Below are 23,136 nucleotides of genomic sequence, written 5' to 3' on the forward strand. Positions count from 1 at the left end.
AAGGCATTCTGGAGTCTTGTAGGATACCTTCTTTCTCCCTGTTCACTCTGAGTACTATCTGTCTGGGTCGGACCCTCCTCCGTACTGGACTCTTTACTCTCTTTAGGCTGTTCCTGACCTTGGTTGACTATGTTTGGTGATGTATCTCCATATCTCTCAATTTCGTCCCCCATGTCACAATCTGTCTGAGTCTGGCTATCTGCGCTACCTTTGGTGATGAATTTGACCAGCCTATGTTTTAGGACTTTTCCTGTCTCGGGATAATACACATTATATGCTGGACTATATTTATCATAGCCTACAAAGATCCCTTTTTCGCATCTAGAATCCAGCTTCTTCTTATCCTGCTTATATACGTAGCATTCAGAGCCAAAAATCCTCATGTTAGACAGGTTAGGTGTTTTTCCTGTGAAAACACGGAAAGGTGTGCTCTAGCCGCTTACTGTAACACCTGTTGCGGATTTGAGCTGCTGTCTGTACAGCATATGTCCATAATTGCTTTGGGAGGTTACTCTCCAATAGCATACATCGTGACATCTCAAATAAGGTTCTCCAACCTCTTTCGGCAGTTCCGTTCTGATGAGGTGAGTAGGGTGCACTGGTCTCGTGCCTTATCCCGGTACTCCTAATTAGAGACTGGAATTCCTGCCCGGTAAATTCTGTACCGTTACCAGATCTTATACACTTTATCTTTCCATATGGAGCTACGTCTGCTATGAATTTTTCTGTAGCCTTTGTCGTGTCACTCTTTGCTTTGATAAAGTATGGAAAAATCAGTGTAATCGTCAGTAAATGCTATCGCATACTTGTATCCATCTTTATCTGCTGGTTCTATAGGGCCGCATAGGTCTGTGTGTACTAGTTCTAGTACGGTAGCTTTAGCGTCTGCCTGTCTGTTTCTACTTTGTATAAATTTGCCCTGTGTGCATATTTCACAGTTTTGATTGGACCTGTCATGTTTCCCTCTTATCGTCATCCCTTCAACTACCTTTTCTAATTTTGCAACATCATCAAAATTACAGTGACCAAGTATCCTATGCCACGTTTGAATGTCATGACTACCATACACTTCATCAACATTTTCACTTTCTACTGTGTTAAGGTAATAAAGCCTACCATACATGTCCATTTTGAATTTGGTACCGTCCTTGTGAATCAGCCAGTTATCGCCATCTTTGAAGTGCATCTCGGCTCCGTTAGCTGTAGCTGATTTTACTGAAAAGATGTTTTGTGGAAACGATGGGATGTATAGTGCTTGCTTTAGCCTTGTTTTCACTTGTTGTCCCTCGCTGTCCAGCAAGTAGACTTCGGCTTCTCCCCTCATCTTCGCCATCCCATTCACCTTGGTTCCGTCGGCAAGCTCGATCATGTGATCCTCGGGCCTGAAGCTCTTGTCAACTGTTATGAACTTTGTGGCGTCGTTGATCATGTGTGATGTGGCGCCGCAGTCAACCATGAGACCCTTCTTGTTTCCTCTTTGAATAGGACAGTCACTCATCTTGAAGAAACAGAAAGATGTAGGCTCTGCCTCTGTCTCTCCATCTGCTTTCTTCACGTGATCACGGCCTCGTCCTCGGCCGCGTCCCTTTCCTCGCTGTGGTGTGTCCCATTTTCTCTTCTCGCCTGGGATTCGTCGGGACATGTCCTGGCCATATGTCCCTTTTTACCGCAGGTGTAACACTCAATATCAGTCAAATCCATTTTCTTTCCTCTCCCTCTTCCACGTGATCTCGTTGTCCCGCTAGTCTTCATCACGTTGTCTTCTTCTACATTCACGTCACTTTTCCTGTCTTTTTCAGTACTCTCGTAACTTCGTAGTTTTGTTTTAAACTCGCCGAACGTTACAACGTCATTAGTCTGGGTGATGTGCACAACAAACGGCTTGTATGAATCAGGTAGCCCCTTTACTACCATAGCTATCTGAAGTCCATCACTAATATGCTCGTCTGCTCTTCTCAATGATGTAAATATAGTCTCTGCTCGAATAATATAGTCAGTGACCGTTTCATTGCTAGCCTTATGGAGTGAGGAAAGTTCACAATACAAACTCACAACGCGGGGTTTGTCCTTTCCGGCTTAATGCTCGCGAAGAATCTCCAGTGCTTTTCTTCCATCACGTTTCGCGTCCCTCATTATCAACGACAAACTTTTGTTATCTAGGCATTGTACTAGCTCTGCATATGCCTCTCCGTTCTTTGCCTCATCTTCCGCGAGAGCTTCTTCGTCTCCCTCGTCTATCTGCGGGTCTTCCAAAATAACTTCTCTGAGGCCAAGCAAATCCATGTGCGCGAGGAATCTCGTTTCCCAGAGTTCATAATTTTTCTCATCACCGTCGAATAAAAGTCTGAACCACCTTTGGCCTGAATGACTGGGCCCATAACCTGTTGCGTTAGACATCTCTGCAGCAGTTTTTTTTTTTTTTGTTTCAAAGCAGCTTTACAGTGATAGTGTGTTAGCACGTGGATTCAAACATTCTGGCACGCAAAGTAAAGCATTCATGTGAAAGTGGAGCTTAATTTTTTTATTGATCATGCGTTTCTCTTAAAACAGACACGCCGATTCATGAGAAATTGCGCTGCGGTTAAATCAGCATTATCAAAAACTTGCGCGGTCATATTTTTCCTTAAAATAACTAGTCAATAATGTGAATAAAGAGTGGAATTTGATTACACTATTTGAGATGGTCCGTCGGGCAGGCCGGTTATGCATTTTGGTAGCCCGCCTGGAAAACACAATAGCCCTGGGACGTCGGGCTAATATCTATTGTACATGAGTTACATTGCTAATGCGTTACTACTTGGGATTTCATATCTGTCCCATACAATGGTTGTAATTTGTACAACAATAAAAAACAATAAAAAACACAATTTGAGAGGGAAACCCACATTCTGTCACTCCTGAACTTCGCAGCCTGCACCGACTGTCTGTCCTCACCACAGTAAACACTTGAGTTACTCAATGAATGACATATAGCCGTGAGAGCAAAACTCATCTCAGCCCGTGCGATCTCAGAAGGGGCCGCTACATCAATGAGCGGTCCAAACGGCAATGAGTCTCCTATTTATACTCCTGCTGTGAAGCAAATACTTAATAATTAGCAAATTCAGTGTCTAATTAACCGTAACGTCTGCTAATATTTGCTAACATTGCAATCTGATTTGTTGGGCAATTCCGCGCAAAACTGTCACATCCATAACACCAACACAATGCCATGGTATTTAGTTGGCGTTATGGATGTGACAGTTTTGCGTGGAATTGCCCTGTTATACATGTTGCTACTGTACAAATATTAGGAATTGCTGTAGCTCTGTTAGATATGCGAATAAACAAAAGCCTATCTCACTTTAAAGAGTTCAGCAAGCTTGTCTCTGTATCCTTATATTGACTGCTGCTGCATAAATGTAAAATGCATATTCTCTAGCTGCTAGTAATTCACTCTAAGCATTAAATCAGGACTCTTGACATGACACAAGATTTAAATATTGTGAATGGTTAGTTTAAGGAATTGATGAAGCAGATTACACAAATATAGCATAAAAACCTATGCACTTATCTATCTTATATGTTGAATTTCTGAAAGCAATGCTATCAAAGTATTTGAAAGTTGAGCAGCGAGCTCATTGGCTACTGATACGGCAGGAACCAATCAGCTGCGGCCTACAGATAACGATGTGATTATGAACAGGCCAGTAAAGGACCTGTTAGCCTGCACCATCTAGAGTTTCATGCCAGAACTTTGTATATGTCTGGAGGATATAGATAATGCACTCTGAAAAGATCCTTTTTTTTAGTTCAGTCAATCTTTCTTTTGTAATTTACTGTAAACATCAAAAACAATACGATTATTGTTCACAGTAATATTCTTCTTAATAGTTTTTAATAATCAAAAAAGTTTTAAAGATTCATGTCGAAGCTGCGTCCTCTTGACGTCACATTTATCGGCCGCATACGTCATAAAGAACGTCTTATTTCAGGACAGTCTCCATTATAAAACTGAGCGTTATTGCTAGTGAAGTGTAAATTGTTGTAGTTTCCTCATGGGAATGTAATGGTCAGTTTACTGAGATGAAGAGCCTCATGACGTTTGCGGCAGATAAATGTGACCTCCGGAGGATTCAGCCTTCGAAATGAGACACAGCCGGTGACTCCAGGATTAGATGATCTGTGAGATTGAGAATGTGTGTGTGTTGTTCACTACAACTACAAGCTCATATGAGGAGATACTGAGTCTGAATCAACTTCATCAGACTATCTGAAGACTTCATGAACTCATTTAACATCATTATCTGTGAGTCTCGTCATTCTCTCTGACTTCAGCACAAAACTCATCTTTTATATTAGTAAATATCTCCTGTAACCATAGCGACAGTGACTAAAGTAAATCTCAAAGATGGAGACGCCAATAACACTGGAAAGTCACAATTTACATGATGTTATAAATATCCTGATAAAAATGTGCAACACACACAAGACATCTGAAGACAATCATGACTAAAAGTGAATTGCTTATAAGAACAGATGTGGCTGATACAGAAGATCATAAGTGTTGAAATATGGATTTTAAATGATCATTAAACAGATGTGAATATGAAGACTCACCTGATACAGTCAGTGTAAGAGCATCACTGAAGTCTGTGTGTGAGTCTGATCTCTCTCCTCTACAACTGTATTCACCACTGAGAGACACATCAGCTGTGAAACTGAGCTCTGCTGTTGTTGTTGGTGTTGTATATGGATAGAAAGTGTTTCCATCTCTAATCCAGCTGTATCTCCACTGAATGTCTCCTCCTCCCTGTATGTCACATGTGAGAGTGACTCTCTCTTCACTGAACACACGCTGATCTGGCTTCACCTTCACTACAGGTTTTCCTGTATTAATACACACATGAGTAAATATTGATTAAAACAGCATCACAGTCTCATGATCAATGTTAGTGTTTATGAACTCAAAACCTCCTTATGAAACAAACACTGTATTAAAAATGAAAGATCTAGTTTGTTGGAAGTTTGTATTGATTACATCAAAATTGTTTGTAATTATTGATAGACTATATACTGATAAACTTTGTATAAACTGAAACACTGGGTAAAGTCTGTCATACATGTAAACTGAGTCTATAATACATGTATGTTATTTTCTATTTGCGTGACACAGAATTGCAGCTTGTACAACATTTACAAATCTTACATAATTTAAGAGTGTACAAATATTACAGACTTAAACATGCAAAGTGATGAGGTCATGTGACAATGTAGCATATACAGTTAAATAATAAACTGTTGTACAGTACAAAATGCTGGGTTGAAAACAACCCAATTTGGCAGCTGATTGGGTTAAATGTTTTTAACCTAAATTTTGGAGTAAAATTACTACATTAAGATTAACCCAAAATAGTTTGAAAATAAAACCAGGAATATTGGACATTATTAAATCACGTTACACTCACATAATGACTATCAAAAGGCACAATTTTATTAAAAATGAGGTAACACTTTATAATAACGTTCAGCTGTAAGTCATTTATAAGTGATTAGTTAATGATGAACTAATCATTTACAAAACATTCATAAATGAGTAGCAAGTTTTATGTATGTTTTGTAAATTGTGTTACAAGTCATTTACAATTGATTAGTTAATGATTAACTAATCATTTAAAAAACATGACTAATCATTCATAAATGATTAATTAGTGATATGTTCATTATATGTTTTGTAGATTCAGTTATAAGTCATTTACAATTGATTAGTTAATGATTAACTAATCATTTAAAAAACATGACTAATCATTCATAAATGATTAATTAGTGATATGTTCATTATATGTTTTGTAGATTCAGTTATAAGTCATTTACAATTGATTAGTTAATGATTAACTAATCATTTAAAAAACATGACTAATCATTCATAAATGATTAATTAGTGATATGTTCATTATATGTTTTGTAGATTCAGTTATAAGTCATTTACAATTGATTAGTTAATGATTAACTAATCATTTAAAAAACATGACTAATCATTCATAAATGATTAATTAGTGATATGTTCATTATATGTTTTGTAGATTCAGTTATAAGTCATTTACAATTGATTAGTTAATGATTAACTAATCATTTAAAAAACATGACTAATCATTCATAAATGATTAATTAGTGATATGTTCATTATATGTTTTGTAGATTCAGTTATAAGTCATTTACAATTGATTAGTTAATGATTAACTAATCATTTACTAAACATGAATATGCGTTTCATAAATGTTTAATAAATGATGTTACTTTTTTTTGTATGTTTTGCTCACATCAGGTGCACAGTAGTTAAAGACTCCATGTGTTTCAGAGAAGCTGTCTATACCCTCACCAGTCAGCACTTACACTGCAGCACACACTACAGTGTTCAACACCTGTTATAGATGTGTAAACACATGAATAAATCATTTACAACACTTTCTGCATCCCTTAATCTAAAGTGTAAACTATTCATCACTTGTAAATGTGTTACATATACCTACAAATGATCTGTATGTGTATTCAAGGCATTTACAACACTTTTTGCACCCTCTAATTGCTACATATATACAAAAAAACAAACATTTATTAAACATTTATGAAACGCATATTCATGTTTTGTATATGACTAGTTAATCATTAACTAATCAATTGTAAATTACTTATAACTGAATCTACAAAACATACATACAATAATTAACATATCACTTATTAATAATTTATGAACGCATAGTCATGTTTCGTAAATAATTAGTTAATCATTAACTAATCACATGTAAATGACTTGGAACGGAATTTACAAAACATACATAAAATGTTAGTATATCACTTGCTACTCATTTATGAATGTTCTGTAAATGACTAGTTCATCAATAACTAACCACTTATAAGTGACTTACAACTGAACGTTATTATAAAGTGTTACCAAAAATGGGAATAAAGGCAAACATAGTCAAAAGTAACTGTAACGGCCAGCTGGAGTGCCATTGAGAGCCACCAGAAGGCACTCCACATCAGACTACTGTCATTCCCTCACAAACTACACTTCCCATAACTCACTGCCCGCACTCAACATGCATTATCACATTCACATTCTTGTTTAGCTCAACACATATACTCCTGGTTTTCTCACTCATTGGGTCTCATTCATGAAACACGAGCAGAACGAATTTTTGTGTAAATCGTGTGTAAAGTGGTTCTGGCGTAAATTTTTGTATTCATTAAAATGTTCGTATTTTCCATATTTCCAATGTTAGTTGGTACGAAAGAAATCTACACCTGCTCCCAGCCACGCGTAAATAGTGCGATTAACATCCGAACGTTTTGCTCATTAATAAGCTGCATTTTAATTCACCTTAATCGGGTACATATTTACACAGCATTTTGAAAAAAAATATTATATATATTAATTACATACGGTTTTTCTTTTTAGTTTTATTATGAGAGCCAGTAATAGCATCTGCAAACGGAACACTTTAATCACAAAACAGTGCAGTCAAGCTTCATGTCGAACCATTTTCTTTTCACTTCTGGGACTGTTCGATTAACAGATAAAACTCCATTAACTGCATCTGTAATATGCTGCCAAGCTTCCCTTTTTTTTAGGACCTGATACGCCACTATGTAGGCTACGCTTGAAAATAAAATGTGGCATTTTGAATGAACTTCTGATAATAAAACTTAAATTTCTGCATCTGAGAAATTTCTCTTTTTCATTCGCTTTTGAAAAGACATGTTGAAATCCTTCGTTTGGTGTCATAATATGATGCCCATATAGTTGTCAGTCGGATTTAATGGGCGGGATTTATGGTAATTGAGAATGAATGTGCACGCGCGTCCCATTTACGACTGATTGGAATTCATTAACACACACACACACACACACACACACACACACACACACACACACACACATTTCACTATCACATCTGACGTTTATGAAGTATTTGTGAATCAGGAGAAGAGTTTTCGGGAATGTCTCTTTACGTGCAAATCACTCACATATTTACTCATATATTTACGAATGTTTCATGAATGAGACCCAATATCTGTGAAGTCTTGTTGAACATGTTATAATGTCAGTGTTATTGTTGTGGTTTATTTGTGTTCAGTAATGTTATTAAAACTAAACTCTTATAATATAGCTCTATAATTTTTTAGGCAACCATGTAGATCTGTTGGATAATTGTTATAAACTATAGGTAGTTTCTTAAATAACTTAAGATTACAGATTCATAGTTATAAGTTTAAAGTTGAGTGAACTTAAATTTTGGAGTTTACTTGTTCCCTTTGTTTGCTTGAATAAGCTGGTGCAATATTTAATAAAATTACTTAAAGTCAAAACAATACATCATTTTATAGTGTAATGTTTTTGTTGGTGGTGGATAATATACAAAAAAGTCTAATGTGGTCTTAAATGCAAGTTATTTTATCAGTGTTCACTGAAATAAAAAAAATTAAAAAAAAAGTAACTGTATCTAATGATTTAAAAAAATGCACACTGTTACTGTCACAAACTGCCCCGAGAGAAGAAGGTTAAGGATACAAATGCACTATATATTGAACAGGGTAATCCAAAGCACAGGCAAGGTCAAACACAGGCAGTCCATACAAACAAACACAACAAGGCAGGGAACACGGGCAAAAGAGTAATTCATGGAACAGGCAAGAAACCCAAAACCAAGAGACATGAAACAAGGGAGAATGCTCAGAATTGCAGTGTGACGATACTGAACTCTCTGCCTGAGACACGAGTACACATGTGAAAGAATATGAGCAAGTGTATGAATGAGAGAGTCTGAATTCCTCCACTAAACAACAACACTGAACAAACACTGAACGTTTATCATTACAGATTATATAACAGTGTGTTGAGTCTGAACACACACAGAACACACTTCACCACCAATTCCCATGATCTGCTTAGTTCAGTCATGAAGAGGATGCTGTCACTTTAAGGCTGAATGCACGGATCATGCGTTTTGTGTTTGCGTTCGCTTAAAGGGATACTCCACCTCTGGAAAGATGAATGTGTATTTAAATTGGGTCATTTATGTAGAAGAAATATGAAATTATTTTTGAATTTGGAGCTTTCTAGACTGAGAAAAGCCAGAAAATGTATTTTTGGCTCATGTGGATGAAAGACAACAACTCCCAGAATGCACTTGCTTTGCTGCCCTAGGAGGCCACTCCAAGCCACGCCTACCGGTTAGAGAGCAGTTGTAAACAATAAAGCTAAGCTAAGTTACTAGTCTCCGTGAGTCTGCCCAGGTTTTTGAGATCGCATATCGCACAAAATGTCCGGGATTCGGCTTTTGCGTTCTACAGTCGCCATTCATTGTGTTTACTGTGGCGAGCAGGACGAGACTAGGGCCGCGGGAGAACGACGCGAGGCCGGTGGTGTGATTACTGATGACCGACACCTGTGAGACGCACTGGTCTCGTATCTCTCACGGAGGAGCGGGTATTTTCTTAGCAGTGGTAAAACGCACATCAACCGATCACGCCACCGGTCTTTCTCCCGCGGCCCTAGCCTCGTCCTGCTCGCCACAGTAAACATGATGAATGGCGACTGTAGAACGCAAAAGCCGGTGGCGTGATTACTGATGAGCGCCTGTGAGACGCACCGGTCTCGTGGGCTATCTCTCATTGAGGAGCGGGTATTTTCTTAGCAATGGTAAAACGCACATCAACCGATCACGCCACCGGTCTTTCTCCCGCGGCTCTAGCCTCGTCCTGCTCGCCACAGTAAACATGATGAATGGCGACTGTAGAACGCAAAAGCCGGTGGCGTGATTACTGATGAGCGCCTGTGAGACGCACCGGTCTCGTGGGCTATCTCTCATTGAGGAGCGGGTATTTTCTTAGCAATGGTAAAACGCACATCAACCGATCACTTGTTTAGCGTTCATGTAAACACTACATTCAGATTCACCAATCAGAATGAATTCAGTTAAATTGAAACAAAAGGTGTGCATGTAAACAATGAATGGCGACCGTAGAAAGCAAAGCCGAATCCCAGACATTTTGGACGGTCTCGACGGCCGGGCATGCAGGTTTCTGCCGGTGAAATCAAACGCACTGGCACTGATCTGTGATAGGTCTGTTAGCGCATTAGGTCGCATTAGGCATATGGGCGGGTTTGAAAGGGTGGGAACTAGTGCTTGTAGTCTCAACAGAAATCCCCCCCTCTTACACTTCCTCCGACAATGACACAAAATGACGATTTTTGCATCATTGTAGGAGGAAGTGTAAAGAGGTAAATACAGATTTCTCTTGTCTCAGGGGAAAATGAGAAAATGTTGCACGACCATTCAATAGTATGACTGGGTTTCTAACATTGCAAAGCTTAATGCAAATGGGTGGAGTGTTCCTTTAAGAAAGATCAGTTGAACCCACACCTCAAAAGACCTCAAACAAGCTTTTGTAGACTTGTTATACATATCAAAGTCCGTTTAATTGTGTATAAAATTTTCGTTAATACGCGATAGTATCTGTCAGTAAATCAATCTCTTAAATGGCGGGACATTTTTAAACACTGTCTGGAAGCTGAAAACTCTTCTCTTAAAAAATATCCTTGGTTTTAATTATAGTAAAATTATAGTAACCACGTTTTTGGCGGATTTTTATTACCATTTTTAATAACTACAGTTATACTACAAATAGGCCTACCATGTTTGTTTGTTTTTTTGTTTTTTCTTTGTGGTTAAACCATAGTTGATTTTCGTAAGGGTTAACGTGGCTATCAAGACTGTTAAGAAAACGAATTCAGTAAATACTGTAGGATACTTGATGATACAGGAAAGCACATGAGACTAGAATATGAACACAACATGATAAATTGTAGCCTGGATGCCAGACGAACATAGCTCCGCCCACAATTTTTTTAGGTCGGGAAGTTCGGTCTGGACTCGATCCGTTGAGGAGCTATTATGCCCGAACAAAAATTGTTCGGACCAATCAAATTGTCAGGGCGGGCTTTATACGATGATGGACAGATGAGCAACGTAATCATCTACGTCACCAACAAGCGCTTGAATTCGTTATGACTGCCGCTGGAGAATTAAGATTTCACGAGCTCACACTTACAAATAAGTCAGATAGAATAAATGCATATTTGGCGTGCTGTCCGAGGAGAGGCTCCAGCCTCGGTATTCGGCCCGAACCCAAAGTACTCCCCCCCCATTCCAGGCTGTGGAAGAACAAGCCAAGAGTGAGTGGAGGGATGCTGAAAACTGTCAAGGAATGTTAGGTGAGTTGACAGAGTGAATATATGTTTCCTCTCATGCTGATAGGGTAGACATGGTGTTTGATGACAAGTTGATTGGATTGATTATGTGAATGTGCTCCTGCCGAACTTTGTTTATGAAACATTATGTGTAGATTCCGCCATCGCGTCTGTTATAGAAGATATCGACAGCGCATTAATTTTAAAAGAGGAACAGAGAACCGCGATCAAGGCATTTGTCGATCGGAAACATGAATGAAAACTTACTCCGTTGCTCTGATTGGTTGTAGGTCTATCCAATTGAGTGCAGAGGCATTTTCCTTCCTGATTCGGTTGAAACACGCCCCATAATCACAGCCCAATGGAGCAGTATCAGACTCATATTCTGACTAGAATCTGAGTATGACGACGTCAGGCTAGATAAATTGCATATTCTGGCTGCATCTGCTTGCCAACACGTAGCTATAGAATGCATATATGTGCATATATTAGGCTTATAAAATAAAAGTTGATAGAATGTTTGTGTTCTGATGAAGAAATTAACTTATCTATATTTTGGATGGCCTGGGGTCATCATAGTAGCCTTTTTCATAGGATACTTTTGATCATTGGTTATGAAAATTGCATTGATCCAGTTGAACAGTTAGACCTACACCCCTAGGTGTCTCAGCTCAAAACTTCACTGTTAGCCTTTCCTGCTCAGCTTCCAGATCATAGTCAGTTGAGGTTTTGCATTGTCCCAGTGGAACATATTCTTACATGTGTAAATGTAATACTGAGTTGTTATTTTAATTTTTTTTAATTTTTGTGATTTCAGGTCAAGTGGAAAGCAGAATGATCATGGCAAACAAGGTATGGGAAGAAGTAATTTAAAATATTGTAATGGCCGAGTCTTCTGATTCCATATGATTGCACTAAAAGTGGCAGAAAATTTAATTTGTTTTATACTGTATTTTCCCATGTGAATATTCATTTGATCCTTGTGAGGCCACTGGAGCTGCACAAGGTTTGGTTTTGCTACAGTAAGACCACGATTGTGTTAGGTTCCACCCATCTATTTATTTATTTATTTATTTATTGTAGTGTAACTAGGCTCTGTCATTTAGAAAAATGACTTTTCCTATCACTTAATGACACATATCTCTACCTTTCATTCCAGCCAGAGGATCTGACGGTTATCTCAGCCTACCTGATGGAAAATTCTTGCTGGATGAATGACCTTCACCTTCAACTCAACCTTGCCAAGACAGAACTGTTTATGGTTTCAGCCAAACCATCCTTGCTGCGATCCTGCTGATTTGCCTTATACAACACCAGAAAGATCCGGCCCTTCCTATCGGAGCCACACAACTCCTTGTCTAAGCTCTTGTTCTATCCAGACTGTCACTGGACTATTGTAATGCTCTCCTGGCAGGCCTTCCAGCATCAGTCAAACCTCTGCAACTGATCCAGATGCTGCAGCAAGACCTAAACTCACTGCTTCAGATCTATGTGTCTCCAGAAGCTTGTGTTCTGCAAGTGAACGGCGCCTTGTGGTGCCATCATCCCAAAGAGACACAAAACCACTTTCACTGACCTTTCCCTGGACTGTTCCCTGCTGGTGGGATGACCTGCCCAACTCAACACATTTTCAAGAAACTGCTAAAGATTCATCTTTTCATAAACACTTGACACAATAATACTAAATCTTTGTTTTAATAAAAAATTTAAAATTGTGCACTGTGCTACACTAACTGGGACTTGTCACTGCACTTGTTGCTTCTATTGTTCTCTTAATTTTTAAGTCGCTTTGGATAAAATGTAATTGTAAATGTTTAAAATAAGTTATATTGGAGTATAAAGGCATACAGCAATTGTCTTTTAATGTGGATATTTTTACATGTTCTAAATTATATACTAAGCCTGTATTTCCTATCATTCACATATCTTGATGTTCAGTGTTTGTTTAATGAGTAATATTGTAAATGTGCAGGTAAATACGTTTAGTTAAATTAACAGAAATTGACTGTACATTTGCTATTATTAAGTACTTAATTAGAGATTGGTCAAAGTTGTGAAACTGGATCTGCAAAAAATAAAACTGTAAATATACAAACTTTGTATTTGAATTTATGTACTTATTGCATTTTTATACATAACTTCATAGTTATTTTACACAGAAAAACTATATATTAAAAGATAATTACTGTAGATAGACAGAGCATTATTAAAAAATAACTTTATAAAACACTAAATTTACAGTTTAACCTTAAAGTTAAATGTTCTTTTCATGTAATTTGACATCATTTATCCGTTTTTCCACGGTTTAATAAGCCATTATCAACGATAATGTACTGTAAGTTACCAATTCCCTTTCGCGTGTTCCACTTCCTTGAACATTTACATTGGAGAGGCTGAAACTTTCGTGATGATGAAGCACAGACCCGTCAACTGTACAGAGCGTCAATCACGTTCATGTTGTCTCAACACTGCATTTGTTAGAAATTGTTACTGGCCAAATAGCGACTGACATCATTACACTTGCCGACTTTTACACGGATTTAGCTCATGGTGAGTGTTCATTATAGGCCCTGTTTACACTATTTAATAATAAAGTAGTTCAGTCTGAACAGTGTCTCGATTATATATACTGTATCTTAGTAGAGAGAGTTTAAGAGGACAATGATGTTGAACTCACCCTTCACTGTGAGATAAACAGCAGAGCTTGATGTTGATGAGTTTGGTCTTCCATCTCTCTGTCCTTTACACCAGTACTGACCCTGATCAGATGTAATTACTCCTGTGATAGTGAGAGTGTCTTTCTTTACAGTGTAACGATAATCAGACGTCTGTAATATTACACTGTCTTTATACCACTCATATCTCCAGTTACTGTGATCAGAGTTTATCACACACTTCAGATTGACTGTTTCTCCAGTGAATACAGGACTGTCTGGTGTCACAGTCACTGTAGATGTGGGTAAACCTGAGAAGAAAGACAGAAACACAAACTGACTCAAACATCTCTTTCAGTGCAAAGTAAAATAATTATATTTTGTCAGGAGGAATCATCTCTATGATAATTAAGCTCTTTTAGGGAAGAAACATATTCTAATACATATCTTGAAGTGGAAGCTGAGTCGGGGCAGACTGACATTTCTCACACTATATAGTTTATAGATGATTTTATCTCATATTTCCTAGTATTAGTTGTGTTTTGCTGTTGTACTGTCATTAGTTTTGTCATGTCAGTTGTTTTGAGGCTCCGTCACGATCTCAGACAAACACCTCTGACTCGCCATAGAAAGCAGAATGAAGCTCCTGAAGGAGAGATGAAGATCTCCAACTACAAGCTCATATGAGGAGATACTGAGTCTGAATCAACTTCATCAGACTATCTGAAGACTTCATGAACTCATTTAACATCATTATCTGTGAGTCTCGTCATTCTCTCTGACTTCAGCACAAAACTCATCTTTTATATTAGTAAATATCTCCTGTAACCATAGCGACAGTGACTAAAGTAAATCTCAAAGATGGAGACGCCAATAACACTGGAAAGTCACAATTTACATGATGTTTTAAAAAATATCCTGATAAAAATGTGCAACACACACAAGACATCTGAAGACAATCATGACTAAAAGTGAATTGCTTATAAGAACAGATGTGGCTGATACAGAAGATCATAAGTGTTGAAATATGGATTTTAAATGATCATTAAACAGATGTGAATATGAAGACTCACCTGATACAGTCAGTGTAAGAGCATCACTGAAGTCTGTGTGTGAGCCTGATCTCTCTCCTCTACAACTGTATTTACCACTGCGAGACACATCAGCTGTGAAACTGAACTCTGCTGTTGTTGTATAGAAAGTGTCTCCATCTCTAAACCTCCATCTGTATGTCCACTGAATGTCTCCTCCTCCCTGTATGTCACATGTGAGAGTGACTCTCTCTCCTCTGAACACACGCTGATCTGGCTTCACCTTCACTACAGGTTTTCCTGTATTAATACACACATGAGTAAATATTGATTAAAACAGCATCACAGTCTCATGATCAATGTTAGTGTTTATGAACTCAAAACCTCCTTATGAGACAAACACTGTATTAAAAATGAAAGATCTAGTTTGTTGGAAGTTTGTATTGATTACATCAAATTTGTTTGTAATTATTGATAGACTATATACTGATAAACTTTGTATAAACTAAAAGACTGGGTAAAGTGTGTCATACATGTAAACTGAGTCTATAATACATGTATGTTATTTTCTATTTGCGTGACACAGAATTGCAGCTTGTACAACATTTACAAATCTTACATAATTTAAGAGTGTAAAAATGTTAAAGACTTAAACATGCAAAGTGATGAGGTCATGTGACAATGTAGCATATCCAGTTAAATAATAAAGTGTTGTACAGTACAAAATGCTGGGTTGAAAAGATTGGCAGCTGATTGGGTTAAATGTTTTTTAACCAAAATTTTGGAGTAAAAATACAACATTACAGGATTAAGATTAACCCAAAATAGTTTGAAAATAAAACCAGGAAAATTGGACATTATTGAATCACTTTATAATCACATAATGACTATCAAAATGTAAAATTTTATTGAAAATGAGAATAAAGGCAAACACAGTCAAAAGTAACAGTGTGCATGAAAGAAGAAAAGCAGAAAAAAATGACAAATCATCAGATACAGATTACTTTAGTTTTTTTTTTTTTTTTACCATTTCAATGAACACTAATAAAATAACTTGCGTTTAAGACCAAATTAGACTTTGTTGTATATTATCCACCACCAACGAAAACATTACACTATAAAATGTTTCGACTCTAAGTAATTAAGTTGGCTTGGAAAAGCCAACATACTGATATTGTATTTAAGCTGATTATTATTATTCTTAGCCAAAATTTCTCCACGCTACTCCTAAACTGTTCAAGCTACAACCACTAAACTCAGACTAAACCTTCAAACTGTTCTGACTCGAGCTGCTTGCTCTTTTCAGACTGATCAGACTAACGGTTTTCCTAAAATTGCTGATCAAAAATTGGAAAAATCCCATAGACTTTCATTACGGAATGTTCAAATTGAGCCAAGACTATTTAAACTTCAACTGTAGAAATTCAAATTTTGACAGTTGGAGAGGCACATTAGACTCCATCAGCTGCCATTATATGTACTATTTCTAATTTATTGAGACTCATTTAAGCTTTCTTTCTCTTTCTTTCTTTCTTTCTTTCTTTCTATCTATCTATCTATCTATCTATCTATCTATCTATCTATCTATCTATCATATTTCTTTCTTTCTTTCAAACTCTAAACTAAATTCAAATTTTGACAGTTGTAGAGGCTCATCAGACTTCACCCAGATAGCATGTAACCATTGAAACAATGTTGAGTCAGTGTTGATGCGTCAACGCTGATTACATTGAAATAACGTTAGAAAGTGATGTTGCTTTAGCATCACTCTTGCACCCTCAGTTAATATTGAAATAATGTTCAGATTTCAACCACAAATCAATAGTGTTAATATTGCTTCAACATTACAAAGTGATGTTGTTTTTGCATCACTCTTGCACCCTCAGTTAATGCTGAAGCAATGTTGAGATTTCAACCAAAAATCAACAGTAATAGTATTGATTCAACATTACAAAGTGATATTTTATCAACATCACTTTTGCACCCTCAGTTAATGTTGAAACTGTTGAACAAAAAATCAATAGTAATGCTACTGAATTAGCATTACACTATGATTGATTCTACATCACCGATGCGAAATCAATACTGAAATTAACTAAAATAATCAATGGTAATATTGAATCAACGTTACACTAAGATGTTGAATCTACATCACTGCTGTTGAATCAACACTGAAATTAACAGAAATAATCTTTGGTAATATGGTTTGATCAATGTTACAATGTGATGTTGATTCTAAATACATTTTGTTGAAACACTGAAAAGCAACGTCAACCAATGTTGCCACCTGAAGTACTAAGTTAATGTTGAAACAACATTAATATTTCAACTACACTTCAATGATGCGTCAACAAATTCCTGACCATTTAAAAATTTGGCAAAAACCTTTTAAAATATAAATGACACCTTTCCAGCAGTTGAGTCGATTTATTTTATTCAATCAATCAATGACAAAAATATATTAAAAGATCATTCTTTAAAAAAGAAAGGGGGAGAAATAGGACAAAAGCATTTCAACCTTTAAAAATAAAATTGGCTTCAGAAGTCTGATGTCATAACTACAGGTGGTCCAGCGGTTCAGGTCTTTAAAAATCTGTCATACATCAGACTACTGCCTCTTCCTCTGGGTTCTCTGAAATCTGAAAAAGAAAGCATGATGTTACTCGAGAACAAGTCAATTCAGTTTCCACATTCAAGAATGTTAATATACTAAACACAATATGATTCACTTTTTTTAAAAAATTGCTGAACACAAAATATTCTAACTATGATTAAAGTATCATTAAATTCTGATTATTTCATTTATTTTTCTAAAATCTATTAATGCTTCAATATCAAAAGAAATCACTATGGCAGGGGTGTCTGATTTTATCTCCAGCCCTAATTAAACACACCTGAAGCAGCTAATCAAGCTAATCAAGGTCATTAGGATCAATGGAAACTTCCATGCAGGTGTTGGAGCTAAACTCTTCATGAAGAGGAACAAACACCTAAGAGATAATAGCCATTAACAATATCTCAGTTCATTTTCTGTGAAACTACATAGCATTCAAGTAACAAGTTTAAATAGAATAAAAAAGCTTAGGTTTTTTCAATGAAAATTTCTTTAAAGGGATAGTTCAGCCCGAAAGGAAAATTCTGTTTCATTTACTCACCCTCAAGTTGTTCCAAACCTGTATGAGTTTCTTTCTTCTGTTGAACACAAAAGATGATATTTTAAAGAATGTTGGTAACCAGAAAGTTGACGGTGGCCATTGATTTCCATAGTAGAAAATAAATACCATGGAAGTCAATGGCTACCATCAACTGTCTGGATGCCAACATTCTTCACTCTCTTCTTTTGTGTTCAGCAGAAGAAATAAAAAAACTCATACAGGTTTGGAACAACTTGAGGGTGAATAAATGATGACAGAATTTTAATTTCGGGCTGAACTATCCTTTTGAAGCTGCAGATTCACCTTATGCAGACCTTAATCTCTTTAAATATCACAAAATAGCCATGTCAGTCACTTTCTTAATAAACACAAGATGTTTTTTGTTATTGTGTTTCAGTGGAAACAAGCTAAACCGAATGGAAATCAGTTACATTTCTCAAATTTAATACAGATTCAGGAATATGAATGATTACCTGATTAAGCAGTGATAAGGCACAGGATATCATCAAGTCCCAGGTCAGCTGATTATGCTGTCGACAACAACTCGGTGTATAATCAATGTCAGCATTATCAGGAGGGGGGTGCTTTTTATTTTATTGTCCATCTTCGTCAGCCTTCATTCCTACTAAAGGAGCAACGTGCTCTGCATGCAAGCACTGACGGATGCAAGACATGGGCTATGTTTGCAGTAGTGTTGTCACGGTACCAAAATTTCAGTATTCGGTACCGATACCAGTGAAAATCCACGGTTCTCGGTACCAATTTCGGTACCAAAGCTTAATTTAGATTAAATTTACATAATTATATTAAAGTGTATATCACAGTTACAAAGATGGAAACTGTAGTATTAAAAACACTTTACAATAAGATTCCATTTGTTAGATAACATTAGATAAAATGACCTAACAAAAAAAACAATAGTTATATACTGTCGCAATTATTCTCCTTTAGGGGTTAATTTAAAAATACATTTTTAAAATCAAAAGTTAACATTATTTCTGTTAACATTATTTAATGCACAATGAATGAAGTGAACAAACATGACCAATCAAGTGTTTGTATTAAATAACATTCACAAACATTAATTAATGTTGTAAAAATATATTGTTCACTCAGTGTGTTATGTTAGATAACGCATTAAGTGATGTTAATGAATGGTATCTTATTGTAGCATTACCAAACTATACAGGAGATAAAAAATGTTTTATTTGACTTGACTATACTTTTATTTAATCCAAAACTGTATTCATATTTAACTTTAAAAGGGCTTTTTAAACCTGCTAAGAGTTATCCAGCCAAGAATAAGACTAGAACTGCTTTTCTGACGGACTGATATTAATGACGGCTTTTTATTTCTCATCTCCATAAATATATCTAGTAGTAAAGCTAATGCAAGGGCTAGAAATCAATTAATAGGCCTATGTCACACTTCCTCGTCGTCATGGAGAGCGCAGTTCGCACAAGCGTTTGTACTCCTGTGGCGTCTGTCGTTGCTATGCATCCATGAACGCGCATGGAAAAGCGAGCGCGCCGCTTCTATTATGAGCGCGCTTGCCGCGCGCCATTTCAAATAACGTATCTGCACGCGCAAAAACATCAGCACCACATCAGCAGCAGCACCGCCGATCGCCATTCTCTTGGTCGGCGTTACGTCACAAATCATGTGACCTGCGTAGCAACAAGCTGCCGCCATGTTTGAAGGGTAAAACAAAACAAAGGCAAAGCCCGAGGCAAATCAAAAAGGTATCTATTCACGGAAGTTTTGCTGTGGATTATGTCAATTATGGATACTAACGGACTACTTTGTATTAATGATGAATGATATCTGTGTATGCGAATGTATGTCGGTGGTGAGAAGTGAATGTAATAAAACACTCATGTAAAGCGCTTTGTGAGTTGTGACTAGCTACATGTCTGTGAAAGGCGCTATATATGGAAGTAAAATAATGTCAAATGTTTTTGAAATAAAAAGCCTGTTGAATTGCACTACTTGAAAAAAATAGGCATTGCATTAACCATGCTTGCATTTTAATGCATTGTATTTTTAGGGCTTGCATTTTTATGGGCTGAAATTCAGCATGGTTGAATATTTAAGCTTTGAATATTTCAATTAAAAACATTTCAAACACCTTTTCATTATTAAAAATTCAATAATCCATATTCATCTTTCATATTTCACTTCCAAAATATTCAAACTGTTTAAAAATACAACCAATAATATTCAACAGGCAATTTTCGGTCCATTTTATTTCGCTTTGCAAATTCGCTTCCACAAATTCAGTGGTTCAAATTCGACAGTAAATTCAACATTGACGTCCAGGAACTGCAGGAAAAGCAATAGATTACCGAGCATACTCTCCATCTGCTGTTAGTCAACCTCACCATCAGATGGTGCAAAAGTGCGTGTTGTTGACGAAGACCAGCAAAATTAGAGCAAGTCATTCATTCATAAAACTCATTTACAGCAATGTAAGTGCATTTGTGATTATTATGACGGCTGTTTTATGTTAAATTCAGTGCCTTCACGGTTACTTTTCCTGTGTAGGCTACATGCATCTTTCTCTACCGTGAACGAGATTATAATGTTATTCCCCGATGCGGATGTACAGATCCAATGTTACATTTTTGAGGTTGACATATTTCTCTTGGTTGTTTAGTTGCCTTAACTTTATATTGTGGCGATGTGCTGCATGCAGGCTATTAGGGTTTCCCTCAATACTTCTGGACATATACAACGTTTAACGTAGATTAATGGACTACAGTGATGTAAAAGACCAAACTCGCAGGCAAGCAGATGGACTCAGAATAACGCGCAAAGCTGAGCGTTTCCCAGTGATAGACTGGCATAAAGATGGCTTGATGTTGGACATTCGCACATTTAGGGACCGTCTCTAAAGTGTATACGACTTTGGTATACACGTTTCTAACTCCGATAGCATTTGAATAGAACGACTTACAGTCATAAAACCAACTGTAAAGTGTTCATGTAGTGTCAGGCATAATGCGCACCCTGGATTTTTGATATTTATTCAAATAAATTTAAGTTTGCTATTGAAGTTAGAAACATGTATGCCAATGTTGTATGCAACTTTAGAGACGGTCCCTAAATGTGCGAATGTCCAATGTCAAGCCAATTTTACATTTAGTCATTTAGCAGACGCTTTACCAAAGTGATTTACAGTTAAATGAACAATAGGACAACAATATGCAAGTGCTATGACAGTTTAAGCTAATGAAATACACGTAGGCATACTATATATAGTATATCAGTATTTATACTACAGGGCCGTTGAATGCTTGAATCTGATTGGTTGACGAACGTTCTAAGGTGTGCATTATTTTCAGGGAAACGCACGGCTAAAGTAGTTCCAGGCAGGTCTTGACCGCATTACAGTTCCATATCACTTCGCGTAGTTAACGGTAATAACGGAAAATAGGATACAATTCATAACAAGAAAAAGCATTTAGCCCCATGCGCTTGATCTGCAATTTTCAATGTCTAGCTTCACAATCAACGGAAACATGCAGTTTAATTTTAATAAATAAAGTATATAGTCCTGTCTATATTATAATCAATAGAAAATTAAACTGAATATAGGCTAAATAAATGGATAGTCCTGCAGTACGGATTTTTATTGCAGATAATAATAATTATTTATAGGCCCACTTGTTAAAAGGGCTTTGTGTTTCATTTATTTGGCTATAGTCTACTGTCATCTGTCAATGAAAAAAAAAAAAAAAAAAAAAAGAATGAACGAATTAATTAAAACGAATTAAATTAATAAATAAATAGGCTAATAATACTGACGCACATGCTTTTCTGTCTCATTATTGCAACATCTCTCTCTAATAACTGCATTAATAACTGCATAAAGCCGGGGACACACTTTAAGGCCGGTTATGAATGCAATTTGATACTTATGACTGATCATGCCCAAACGCGCGTTCAGCGCGTTCAGTCTGTGTTCAAAGTCGGTGTTTAAAATCTGCTGCAGTCGATGAAAACAGTCAGAGAATGTGTCAGCTAGTCGTGTGTCCCAGCATTAGTCTGCTATCAGTGGCTCAAACCTCCGTTACTAACTCTAAAATGACGTTTTGGAATTAGCAACGGAGGCATTGGATTAGATGCGTAAGAAATTAGTCCTACATACAAGAGCGTTTTAATGACAAAAACTTTACAAACGTCTTGAAATACATAATCTGAACAATGTTTCGAGGTGTGGTAACTGTAGTATAAGCGGAATAATTGACTTCAGGCCGTTGAATTATTAGAAAAATAATGCACACCGAGGTGAACGGCCACTCCGCTTCGCGTCGTGACCGCATTACCACCTCGGGTGTGCATTATTTTTCTAATAATTCAACGGCCTGTCGTCAATTATTCCTTACATGTATATCACCAGTAGGCTTATATGTATATCGCCAGTATCACGAAACGCTCAGCATGAAACTTTGCGCGTCAAGTTCATATTCTGAGTCCATGCTTGCCTGTAGCCTATATAGTAGCCTACAGCCTACTTCCACAATAAGGTGCAAGATTGATCTTTCATATCACTGTATTAGTACATTAAGCTACGTTAAGCGTTTTGTCCCAACTGAAGGGGAATCCTTGAGTATGAGGTATTGAGGGAAACCGATTATAATCCTGTTCATGGTAGAGAAAGCTGATGACATGTAGAATACACAGGGAAAGTAACAAAGTTATTGAATGAAACATAAACACACAGCTTTTGTGTGTTTATCATCTTTTCCGCACATACTGACACAGATAATCATTTCCATTTTATGAATGAATGTCTTCGTCAACAACAAGCGCTTTTGCACCATCTGATGGTGAGGTTGACTAACAGCAGATGGAGAGTATGCTCGGTAATCTATTGCTTTTCCTGCAGTTCCTCGACGTCAATGTTGAATTTACTGTCAAATTTGAACCACTGAATTTGTGGAAGCGAATTTTGCAAAGCGAAATAAAATGGCCCGAAAATTGCCTGTTGAATATTATTGGTTGTATTTTTAAACAGTTTGAATATTTTGGAAGTGAAATATGAAAGGTGAATATGGAT

The 23,136-nt window shown here is 36.8% G+C and overlaps 1 protein-coding gene across 1 annotated transcript in view; it reads right to left on the reverse strand.

Moving 5' to 3' along the window:
* The window catches only part of LOC311080143 (obscurin-like), a 395,902-nt gene that overhangs the window by 154,834 nt on the left and 217,932 nt on the right, over nucleotides 1-23,136 (reverse strand). Inside the window, exons 18-20 of the mRNA XM_084109914.1 lie at nucleotides 14,961-15,218; nucleotides 13,911-14,198; nucleotides 4,600-4,869 (exon numbers count right to left, since the gene is read on the reverse strand). Of these exons, the coding sequence (XP_083966040.1) occupies nucleotides 4,600-4,869; nucleotides 13,911-14,198; nucleotides 14,961-15,218 (816 nt within the window). The remainder of the gene's footprint in view (nucleotides 1-4,599; nucleotides 4,870-13,910; nucleotides 14,199-14,960; nucleotides 15,219-23,136) is intronic.

This window comes from Abramis brama, assembly GCF_963993115.1.
Source record: "Abramis brama genome assembly, chromosome: 3".
Taxonomy (NCBI): Eukaryota; Metazoa; Chordata; class Actinopteri; order Cypriniformes; family Leuciscidae; genus Abramis; species Abramis brama.